The 12,666-nt window shown below is 31.6% G+C and overlaps 1 protein-coding gene across 15 annotated transcripts in view; it reads right to left on the reverse strand.

Annotated features, from left to right (window-relative positions):
* sm (heterogeneous nuclear ribonucleoprotein L) overlaps positions 1 to 12,666 on the reverse strand; it is a 237,508-nt gene that overhangs the window by 164,416 nt on the left and 60,426 nt on the right. The window contains exon 1 of one of the 15 annotated variants that reach the window (XM_014229760.3): positions 11,273 to 11,539. The exons of 13 other annotated variants lie outside the window; for them this stretch is intronic. In XM_014229760.3, the coding sequence (XP_014085235.1) occupies positions 11,273 to 11,329 (57 nt within the window). In that variant the 5' untranslated portion in view covers positions 11,330 to 11,539. Of the gene's footprint in view, positions 1 to 10,399; positions 10,419 to 11,272; positions 11,540 to 12,666 lie in introns of those variants that run through there. One more of the 15 variants, XM_014229757.3, reaches the window with a different exon arrangement.

Consider the following 12,666-nt stretch of genomic DNA (forward strand, 5'->3'; position numbering starts at 1 on the left):
CACGAAATTGACTGTGAATAGATTTGTTTGTTGTAAATAACGGGACGATCGCGGTGATCGTGTTGGATCTATTTGGGATTGATTAGAAGCCTTTTTGAAAATGGAACTAACGGTTTAATCGTAATGCTAATTATATTTTGAAAGCCTACGCTTTTTTTTTTTGTGGAGAACGTGTCGGTGTTAGAGTTCGAACAACAACATGATGATTAGTAATATGATCACCTTTCGTACTCGATGTAACATCATAAGAGTTCTTGGACCAACTTCAATATTATTTTATATCCTTCCATATATTTTTGTTAATATTTATAATTTTTTATATATATTTATTATTAATTATTATTATATTTTTTATTATTAGTGGATAAAATATTTTTTAACTTATTTTTTTTTTGTTTTCAAATCAAATTTTTTAATAATAAAACATTGTACTAAAATTGAAGTAAAATTAGAAAGAATTATTTTTAAAAATCTCAAATTTTTTTAACAATTTTTTTTATATTATTTTTTTTTTCAAGAAAATGTATTACTTATTTTAGCATTGATTAAATTATTTATTTGTATTTTGTTTTTTTATTTTTCTAAATATAATTTTTATTATTATGTTATTTCAATATTTTTTAAATTTTTTATTATACTTTTTATTATTAGTGGATCTATTCAAATATTTTTTTTTATTATACTTTTTTTATTCCAAATACTAAAACTAAATTAAAATTACAAATTATTAAGAAAAAATCGTAAATTTTTAAAAATATTTTTTTTAATAATTTTCTTTTTCTTTTTTAATCTTATTAATTTCTGAAAAATTAAATATTTTGGGTTTTTCGTTAAATTAAATTAAATCATTAAATAAATTTCTCTAAATAATATAGTTATTCAATTAAATATTGAAATTTAGTAAAAATTAATAAGAAATTCATTTTTTTCAAATTTTATAAAATTGTGAATACATTGTTGTTGTAAGCATAAAATTTTTTTTTTAATAAAATTCATTACTTAGTTTAGTATTGAATAAATTAAGAACTTGCAAATTTTTGTTAACCTTTAAGCTACCTATTTTATTTGCAAATAAAAGCAGAAGTCGGAACTTGCAGAGTTCATATTTTCTTAAGTTACAAACAATATTTTTAAATTTGTTTTTTCTATTTTTTTTTTGTATTTTTAATTTTTTTTTGAAATTTTTTTTTTTATTTTTTTTTAACTTATTCTTTTTTAATATTTAAAAAAAAAAAATTTTTTTATATATTTTTAAATTTTTTTTTTTAATTTTTTCTTTTTAAATTTAATGTTTTTTTTGGTTTTTTTTTGTTTTTGGAAAACTCCTTTAAAAAATTTAGATCATGCCCTTCCACGATAAAAATAAATTAAACCAAAATAGTATTAAATTTCGACCTCCAGCTCGCATAATTCAGAACACTTTAGTACCAGCACTTGAACTGTCACTGAGCTGTCAACCTGTGAGTACAGCTCACTCACACTAACTGTACTCTACTTGAAAAAGTATCTAGAGTATTTAGTATAGAAATATGTGCTTCACACGAAAGCGTACAAGTGCGTGCTAAGCGGTCGGCGCCTACAACAAACAGTTGTTTTCAATCAAATGTCAATCACTTGCTGAACTATTTATTCATGCCTTTATATATTTCCCAATTTTCATTTTACTCTTAGTTTTTAAATTTTCCTCTGAACTGTGCTGGTAAAGTGATACTTTACACTTGCCTGTCAACTACTAAAAACAGGACAGAAAATAAAACAAAATAGCAATGCAACTCTAACAATAAGCCAATGTGGTGTGACATTTGGCATGATCACTGTTGCCAGGCGGTTTTTGAGAAGCATAAACTCAGCAAAGAGGCGGATGGTCTGATTGGAAAAGGGATTTTGTTAAATGTGTTTTTAGTAAAAGTGAGAATAGAGGGACTAAACACGAGATTAAGAGAAAGATAGAAGGAGGGACAGAGAGACAAAGGGTGGGAAAAAGACGGAGGGCAAGAATATTTCATAAGCTGATCGCAAACAAAAAAGTGATGATAATTTGGTATATAGTAACATTTTATCAAAAATTATAGAGTCAAGTAGTAAATTCTCTAAATCAGTGCAGTAATTTGTGACGCTTACATTTATCGTACACTGCGCGCCAGCAAGAAACACTTAGCGCCAAAATTTAGCGACAATTAAAATTTTTTTTCTTTTCGTATTTCGCGCAAAATCGTGCGCTAATTAAAAAATATGCAACAATTGTTGCTGCCAAGCTGATACGTTGTTTATGAAGACGAGACGCGGCTTGCAAAAATAGCACAAACAATGCGGCGAACACTAAGCGGCACGCTATATATATATGCACGCGCGTTGTTACAACAGCAGCGGTCCGATAAGTCTTAAAATGGATTGCAGTGAAATTAACACTAACAACACACATGTTACGCGACAACAAAATGCATACAATGCGCTGTAAGCGAAAGCAAAAAAGTAATAAAAAAAATATGAATATAACAGCGACGCGCCAAAAGGGTATGCCGCAAATAGCGTCAACAAACGACTTGTTGCCAAGAAAATTTCTAATTGCAAAACAAAAAAAAAAGCGCCAGCACGCACATGTTGCTTTAATGTAAAACGGCGCGCGTAGCGACGCGGTGTGACGCGCTATATATTATACGTATGTGAAATTTGCACAGCAGGCGGTCGGCTTTTTTTATAGCGCGCGGTAAGTTGGTTGGGTAATTTTAGTATATATTCTTATATGTACGTTTATGACGTGCGCTGTGTCTTGCAAAATTTATGTTACGGTGAAATTACAATTTTACATAACAACATAAATATGTAACAGCGCGCGCAGCTCAACTTTTAACTGATGCGCATTTCATAAATCCAAATATTTAATTTTATTTAAATAGTTACTGTTGTTTTTTGTTTATTAATATCTAAATTTAAATACAAAACTATGCGATAAAATATATTAACAAAAAATTACTAGTGAAGTATGCATTTTTGCCAAGTAAATTGGTCAGCGCGCCGCGTCTATGCCGCGCGTTTTATTCGCGCTTGCGGTGGAGATAAACGCGCGGTCTAGAGGCGGCGCGCTGACTAGTTATTTGGCAAAAAAGAATACTTCACTAGCAAATGCGCGTTCATCTCCACCGCAAGCGCGAATAAAACGCGCCGTTCTAAACCCGTTTAGATAATTCGAAATCAAAGTGCAAATTGCATATAACTACCTCCTACTATACTGAATGCAGGTAGGTGTTTGAGCATCTTCGCCTAATAATCTTCAGCGCGTATCAAAATGCTCGCTACTGACAACACAGTCTTCACAATTATTATTTAAAGGCATTTTGTATGTAACACGTATTCCCCTAAACATGTATGTAACCTTTACTGTTTATAATAGTATTAACAATTTACGCACTTAAATTAAATTGCAACCACGCCGCATCAAATCTTTTCGCCGCGCCGCCAGTCGTCTCTAGTAACGCGCTCCAATTGCAAACGCTGAAAATAGCAGCGCCTTTAGCAAAAACTCGCAAAATAATGAACCAACTTGAAGGCAATGCAGGCGGCGCACAACAACAAAGTCAACTAAGCATAGTACGCGCAAAAAAAACTTGTATTGTTATTGCGACATTTTGTCAACGTCGGGAAAAAAAAAAAAATTATGATGCACAGCTAGTAGCTACGCCGTTGACACTAGTCACGATAATGTCATTGCTATGTCGTATATATTTTTCTTTGCCAACAAGTGCCAATGTGAAAAGTATGCATAGGCGCGTTGCGCTACCGCATGGATTTTGGTCGAACGCTTAGCTTCTTTGTTAGCCTCATTATACTTGTACAAACTGGCTGGCTTGGCTGGTGAAGAAATAATAAATAGCGAGCGCCAAACAAAAAAAAAACATATGGTTTGGTTTTAAATGCCAATGGCTTCTTCCCTTTCCACATGATTTTTAGCGAAACTCGCATATTTGCGCGTAACCATGTTACGTTCACTATAGCCCGCCAGCTCATGCGCCGGTATTAAAGCAAGCGCGTCAGTTAGCTAGCCGCGCATGTCGCACAGTTCATCGGCGCTGTGACGCGCGCTATGCAAAAAGTGAAAATCGTATTGCTGTTGGCTTCTTTTCTTACGTAGGCATTGTGAGTAATTATTTTGGTTTGGTAGTTTGTTCTTTTCTTTTTGTATTTGTTTTTATTTTTCAATTTCCAATTTCGTTTGAGCGCAAAGTTTTTTCTATGCTGCCCTTTCATTGTTCGCCGCCTGTCGGTTGTTGAAAGTAGAAATTTAGAAATTTTCGTCAACGCCAAATGTGTAGCGCGGTTGCGAAGTATGCGGAAATTCTATTAGAGTTAAATTTCTTTGTTGTTGCTTTTAGTTTTGTTGTTGTTGGATTTGAAAGTTTGGAATTTGGCAAGACACATCATTTGGCGCAACAAGAAAACGAGTTATTCTGCGTTGAATGATTGCTTCTGGGAATAGAACTGGATATTGAGTGTTTTTGCAAGAAAATATCAAAAAACAATTTTTTTTTTAAATATAATTTTTCTTTAATTAATAAAAAAAGTTGTAAAACTAAAAAAATTTTAAATCAATTTAAAAAAAAATGTACAAAAAAAACCTTAAAAAATTTAAAAAAAATTCAAATACACTTAAAAATAAATTAAAAATTGTTAAAAATACCACAAAACGAGAATAAAAAATTTAAAATAATACATGGAAAAATTTGCAATATATATGCGAAAAAAGATATATATCCCTCGATTTACTAGTTAAAAATTAACAAACAAAAATTAAAAAATAAAAAAGACTAAAAAAATTTATAAAAATACGAAAAAATGAGAATGAAAAATTTAAAATAATATATTTACTAGTTTCAAAAAAGTAACCAATGTTAGAGTAATCCAAATAAAAATGATAAACCTTAGTTTAATTACTTAAGTATCTATACCAACATTTCAAAAACTCAACACAGAACTCAAGATTATTCATCACTAGATTCAGAACGTCACGAAGTACCATCAAAATGAGAGTTTTAAATAGTTGCATACGATAAACTTTAGCGAAAATGAGGGATTGAATGGTTCCTGTTAATCTGACAGCTTAGAAAATGTCTACGCTAATTTTTGTGGGTTAAGTACGTAAAATGACGCTAAAGGCATATACATTTAAAAATATCTCAAAATTTAAACTTAAAAAAAATGCATTATTAGCTAGAGAACATCCAAACAAATGTATTCTAAATCATTTCGGAAAAATTTATACTTATTCACGATTCTGAGCACTCTAAATCTACTTCTCCCAAGGCTTCAAGTAACTACGCCTCCTAAAGAATAAATTGTTTATTACACCCACCAAATCAATACAGCGATAGAATTTCACACCCCTGCCGCGCCTTCAAAAACGTCAAATCTTTGCTGTCATGCTATATCCTATAGCGTCAGCAAATACGTAAAGAAAATCCGTGCCGCAAAATGTGATCAAAGGTATTAAAATGTCAAGCGACTTCAGAACGTAAAAATTAGCAACAAAAACAAGCCGCTGCGCTAAAAGCAAACCAACCACAAAAACTAATAGACAAACAAATAACAAAAAATAAAAAAACCACTAAAACACAACGAATGACACAACAAAACAAACCGCAGAACAACTACAGCGAAAAATGGTATGAAATTAAAAACAACACGTTAAGCGCTTTGAAAATAGTTCAGCTTCATTGGCGACGCTAATGGGCGGAAAAATGTGAAAAGCGCAACAACGCGCTGCCATGTTATGTAGCCACAGAGCATAAAACGAACGATGCTGCGCAACAAACAAATTGTGAGCAGCGCGCATTTTGTAGGGGGAGCCATGCGGCAGCAGCTTGTTTAGCGGCTAACCACAAAAACGACATTAGTCACATATGCGCGTCGCGTCCAGCAAAGAGCAAAAGCAAACGAAACGAAAAACGCTTGACTACACAGCCGTTTGAGCGCGGCCACTGTTACCCTTTAACCTCAAAAAATTTAAACGAATTTAAATGTTAATAATGGAAGCGCGCTCCGTGAACGTTAATGTGTTAATTTCAAAGCGAATTCGCGCGCACGCCCGCACCGTTAAGCGCAAATAAAGTAATGAGGTGAAAATGCAAACAAATGCGGAAAAAAAATTGTCGCCAGCTGATGGCGAGCACACTATACACATACGACACAAGCAAACGCGTACAGCATCACAGATTTTTACCTTCGCTTTCAGCAGTACATACATATATATATATAAAGAATGAAAAAAAAAAAAAACAACAACGCGCTCTACACTATTTGCTCGTTAAACAGTAGTCAGACGCCGCTTGCGTGGACAGACAGATTCCACGCGCTGTGTGTCTGCGCTTTGGCGTTGAGCGTGAGCGCCGAATGTACAACTGATAGGCTTAGTTGTTGGAGGTGTTGATGCGTTCAACGCAAAGGTCGTCGCCGCTACAGTCGAGCCGAGTACAAGCGAACCGATGGGTAGTGATGAGCTCGCGCGACTTTTGCTTGCTTACTTGCTGCTACTTCCTCATTGAGTAATTTGACTGTGTAAATAGAGTGCTGAAAGTGTAGACTATTAAGCAAAGAAGTGACAGACGAAATGTCAGCTGATGTGGGCGCGTGTGACCGTTGTGAGATTTTACACAGCGCTAGTATTGCGGTGCAATATTAACAGCTCAACTTATAAAAATTCGACATGTTTTTTCGCTAGCGTCAGCTTTCTTTTGATTGAAATATGACATCTGTCAATTACTAGCTGATGTCAGCGGTCGTAAAACAAAAACTTGGTCCACTAGTTTTGAATGTAAGCTTGAGAAAATGGTTTTAGACTTTTCGTCTGCCGACTGAGATGATACAAAAGTCAGAAATCGATATAAGGCTTAGGTTACTACCAGAAAACCGCCTACTCTAAGCAAGCAAAGATTAAAATTCCTTATAGACAAACAATTACAATATATTGTCATATACCCTGCGATCCACTTGGATACTACATTTCGGTCAGTCAGTCCACCAGCGCTAAACCGAAGAAGAACCAGCAAGTCAATGAGTCAGCGCTTTCACAACCTCAACGTGATTTCATAATTTCGTGCTTAATGTGAATACTCATTAAGCATTTTACTATTGTTATACGACTTAACGGCCCACAACTGCCGCTTGCAGGCGCCCACAGTAAATTGTTTCAATACGTGCAGCTTTTTTGTTTACCACATTTATCTTATTTTCTGCGCTTTGCTTTGCATACATCTTTTGTTTTTGTAATTATTGCACGTTGGTTATTTGCTGCTCGTACCAGCATGTCTGATAACGCTTAACGCAGCTGCATATCACACATATAACTCGGTATATTATGGCCTATCTTCGGCCATACGCGCCGCGCATTGTTTGCCCAGTTGTTGGCTACAAGTTGTTGGCCTACGACTTTTGATGGCATTTAAAAAGGTGTGAACGAACTGACACTTTTGTTGACGCTTGTCGGCGCGGGATATCGCGCGTTGCCAGCAGTCATCAGCCACTGTACCCACCTTATACACTTGCGTTGCAGCAGGCGGCGTTCGGTGTCATCGCTGTGGTCTCTCAGCAAATATGCCATAAAATTATGTTAATATACGTCTTGTAAATTAAAGCATTATCACAATGCAACCTTTCGTCGCCGCGCGCACTTCATTGTAGCCCCCGCCGCGCCGCAATTTCACACTCAACTTGTGTTAAACATTTGTCGTCTATTTGTGAATATTACAATTGGCGTTGGTGGCTGCGTTTACAACGCGCGCCGCCGCTACCCACAAAGTTTGTTTGCTATGCGCTTGTGTTTTTGAATATATATGTATATACGTATACATTGCGAATTTGCACGCGAGAAAGTGTAAAAAATTGGTAACAGATATAAAAAAATATTTATTTTTTTCCGAAAAAAATGTAAATTTTATGGAAAAATGTGACAAGTCACGGATGCGCTGCAATTGCGCAAACAAAGCGCGGAAATGAAATGGCAAAACAACAACGACAACTTGTGCTTGATATAACGGCATGCTAATGTAGCGCTTTGGGCCGCGCAGCGCGCTCAGCAAATGAGTTTAGTGACATTTGCCATTGAAGCGTTCGACATTTCAACCTTTTTTATGCTTATACTTTTAACTTAATACCTACTGTACCGTTATTTTGGTAGAAAGAAAACGCTTATTCATTTGTCTAATGTTGCATCCATAAGTGTTAGCTTAAATCAAGGTTTGAAGCATTTTTAGCATTAAAAAATTTCGTTAAACAAAAATTTAAAATTTCGGCATCCCGAAATTTTTGTGAAAATTTGCAATCAAAATGCATCATATCTTAAAAATATAATTTTCAAAAGCGATTTAATGCTTTTATCATACAAATTTATGTCGGAACTAATATCTGTATCCCAAAATTTCTTTACAAATATGCAACGAAAATTCATCTTGTTGTAATTTTTATTATTAAATGCATTTTAGCGCTATTATTAGGACTAAATAGCATCGTGACTGGCAACGAGAGCCCGAAATTTTGTTACAATATACATAGTATATAAAAACCTCCCATAGTGTAAGTCAGCTTCAACGCCCAAAACTTCAATCGCATTTTTCTCGAAATTGGAGCGAAACCGCCTAAACCATTTATAATTTAGTGTTGATTATTTAAGCTTTTAATTATAATATTATATAATTATTTTGTAATTTCGTATTTTATTTTTGCCAGTTTTAAATTTTTTGTTAATTTTGTTCTTTTTTATTTAAATTTTTCTTTTATGTTTGTCAATTTATGTAACTTTTTAATTATCTTTTTATATTTTTATTAAATTTTTTTTTATATTTCATAATTTTTCAATTTTATAATTTTTTTATTACCTTATACATTTTTTTTTGTTTTAAAGCTACGCTATTAATATAAGCTTCAAAGTATTTTAGTTTTTGGTAATTACTAGTTGAATTTTTCAATTTTATAATTTCTTGTTAATTTTTTTTTTTTTTTTGTTTATCAATTGGTGAAGCTTGTTAATTTTTTAATGTAGTTTTGTAGATTTATACTTAGAATATTAGTTGAATATATATACATATGTATAGATATGTACTTAATATATCATTATAATTTAATTTTTTTATTTCACGATTTTAAATATACTAATTATGGAGGTAAAATTATTTAAGATATTTTTCATATATAAAATTTTCTTTTCTCTTTTAAATTTTTAATTATTTATTTCTAAGTAATTAATTGTTTTTATAACATTTTTTTTATAGTATTTCATTATTATTTTTTTATATAATTTTTTATTCCTGTAGATTTTTATTTACTGTATTTTTAATTTAATTTTTTTTAATAGTTTTTTATTTAAGTTTTCCAATTTTAATTTTCTTTTGTTTATTTAATTTTATTTAATTTTTTTTCCGTTTTATTTTTATACACACAATTCTTTTACATTTGTAATTCATTATTTCTAATTATGTAATACTCTTTAATATTATTATTTTTTATATAACAATTCCTTACTTTCATTTTCTATTTTTTAAGACTTTTCAATTTAATTTTTTTAATATTTTTAGTTTTTCTTTATTTTTATACTTTTTTTATTTAAATTTTTTAAAAGAATTTTTTTTTTGTTTGTTTTTTCAGAATTTTTATAATTTTTTTTAATTTTTCAATTCTTTAATGATTTTTTTTTAAATTTTTTGGTTTTTTTGTTTGTTTTTAATTTTAATAACGTTTGTTTTCTTTTTTCTTAATAAATTTTTTCCGTAAGTTTAATATTTCATTATTATTATTACTTTTATTTATGCAAGTTTGAATATTTTTATATGTCAATCAAGTTTTGTTATAATTTTATTAAATTTTAATATATTTTTATATTTATTATTATATTTTTATATTTTAAAATTTTGATTTATTTTTTTTTTTTTTCTTTAAGTTTTTCCTGATATAATTTTAATTTAAAAAAATAATAGTTTCCAAATAAAAAAATTTTCTATTTTCTCCATGCTCAAACCATTATTTTCAACTTTTTCATTAACCTAACTGCACTTCGGGTCCCACATCAAAAAAGCACCCAAATTAGAGCACATTAACAAACTGCATAATAATGAAAACTCGTTTCTTTGCAGCAATACAACAAAAACAAAACAATCACAAAATCAACGCTCACTCGCTTAAGCTGTGCTTTGCAAACTTCGTTAGTGTTTTTGTTGTTGTTGTTGCTGTTGTACGTGTAGCGTTTTACTCATTGTTTGCATTGTTGCATGCGAGACGCACCGCCATTGACGCTGTTATTTGGCTTGCCGTTGCGCAAAAGTAGGTCAAATACATCCAGAAAAGGTAGAAGGCAATGAGTCGAAGAAAAATGGAAGCAAACAACCAAAGAATATTCCAGCCAAAAAAGTTGTCTTACCGAAATTGAAAAAAGCGCCATAAATAAGTGTGTATGGTATGTGTGTATCAAGTGACGAATACTCACTGAAATGTGCATACATATGTTGGCAAGCATTTGTGTGTGTGTGTGTGCGATGAAGCAATAACACTACAAAGCGAACAACAACAAACAAACATCTAAAGCAGCGGCCGAGCAGATCAAGCAAAAGCCAGAAAGTGAAAGAAAAAATTCCGCTTGCTGTTTTGGTGGAATTACTCCGGCGTACATACACATACATACAAATGAGTGCGAATTGTTTTGGAGCGTCAACCGTGGAGGAGGTGTGCCCGAGAGCGTGGCTTTGCGTGTTAAACACATTGCAATTTCATTTCTATTTTGCTCGCTTTTTGTTGCTGTGTTTTTGGCATTTCTTGCGTTTGCACTTTCTATCTGCACGTTTTTGCACATTCTCTTTTGCTACGCAATTCAATTGCCCTCTAGTGTCTTTCACTGATTTTACGAGTTTTTGGTCTTTAGATTTTGTTTTTTTCGAATTTTTTTCATTCATTTTTTTGTTTTACTTTTTTTACTGTTATTTTAACTGACTCTGCTTATTTGCTCGATTTTCTTTGAAAATATCTTTATTTCCACATTATTTCGAACTTTTATTTTTTTTTTTATATTTTTGTATTTTTTTTTTTAACATTTTTTTTATATTTTTGTATATAATTTTTAAAATTTTTTTATATTTAAATATTTATTAATTTTTTTCATATATTTTATATATGTACATTCTTCGTTATATTTTTTAAATATTTTTTTTACATTTTTTAAGTTATATATATATTTTTTTTAATATTTCAAAGTTTATATTCTGATTTTTAATAATTTTTTTTATCCCCTCATGCTTACATGTGGTACCGTGTTATAGTCAAACCAAAACATTTCGCCGCCTTCCATTTGCTGCATGCTTTCTGTCTTCAAAAGAAAATGTATATTGCTTTACTCTATTTTTATTTCCACCACACTGTGTCAGTTGCACTCAAGAAACAGCCAGAGGCCAAAGTATCACAAGCACAATATTTTTTAAATTTTTTCGTTGATTTTTTCCACTTTTTTTTTCAAATAAAACAAATATTTAATAAAAAGCTGTTTTCGACAAGTCACTTGCAGCGTTGTGAAAGAGGAATACAACCGCAAAAACGGACGAAAACAATGTGCAAATACAACAAAAACAATTACCACAAATGGCAACAAACGTCATTGGGGTACCGTTATGCACGGTATTTGTATGCATTTCACGTAAATTGCAAAGGGGAAATGTTTGAGCGGCGAACTGCGGACAAATATGTGTATATATACACATGCTTGTTTGCCTTTGTGGCTCATTTCGCTGTCCTCTCAAATCCTGTTTCTGATTTTACAATCGCCTGAGGGGGAGCCTGTTCGTTTTGCACTTATTTTTTGGGCAAAGAACAGCGAAAAATAAATACAAGAAACCCAGAGAAACTCTTGTTTTTTACCATTTGCAGAACGCCATGTGAGCAACCAACGGTAGTAAGTGCGCAGAGTGAGGATCAGTAGCGATCAGTGTTGTTAAGTGAAGGTAAAAAAAAATGTAACCCAAAATAAAAATAATTTCAAAATCTATTAAATTATATATACATATTTTTTTTTTTTTTTGATAATATCATCATCTCGATCTTTACGAGGATCGTCAAATTTTTCTGAGCACACTTTCTACGAACGCTTGCAAGGATTAAGCTTTAAAGACCTTGAATCCAAAATAAAAGAATAAATTAAGTTAATTTTAAAAAAGTCATTAAAAAGCTAAAAAGTAGTAAGCAGGTATGTCTTGTGTGAAGATCACTTGCACTGATCGCAAGTGATCGAAATCGATTTGTATAAACACTTTGTTCAGAACCAATTTTAACCTTTCTAATAACTTTTCTACTTCAAAGCAATTGATAAATGTCGTGTTCAATACTCGGGATGTAGATCAGTTCATGTTGACTTTGGAGTTTAATAACAAGTATATTGTAGATCAATCAGACAGTAAATAATTATGAAGAGCTTTTATACTCAAAACTCAAAAATAATATTTGGTAATTCTAAAACTCTAAAAAAAAATTAATTGCGATCAATATGTAGTAGTCCTACTTATAGATCAGTCAAAGGAAATTCAATTTAATAATACATATATATATACATACTTTGAATCGATATTCTGATTAGAGCAGATCGCGGATCGATTTAGCCATTTATGCAAACTAAACTCAATTTTTAAGATATCGATATTAATTTTT

Source organism: Bactrocera oleae, chromosome 4 (assembly GCF_042242935.1).
Source record: "Bactrocera oleae isolate idBacOlea1 chromosome 4, idBacOlea1, whole genome shotgun sequence".
Lineage (NCBI taxonomy): Eukaryota > Metazoa > Arthropoda > Insecta > Diptera > Tephritidae > Bactrocera > Bactrocera oleae.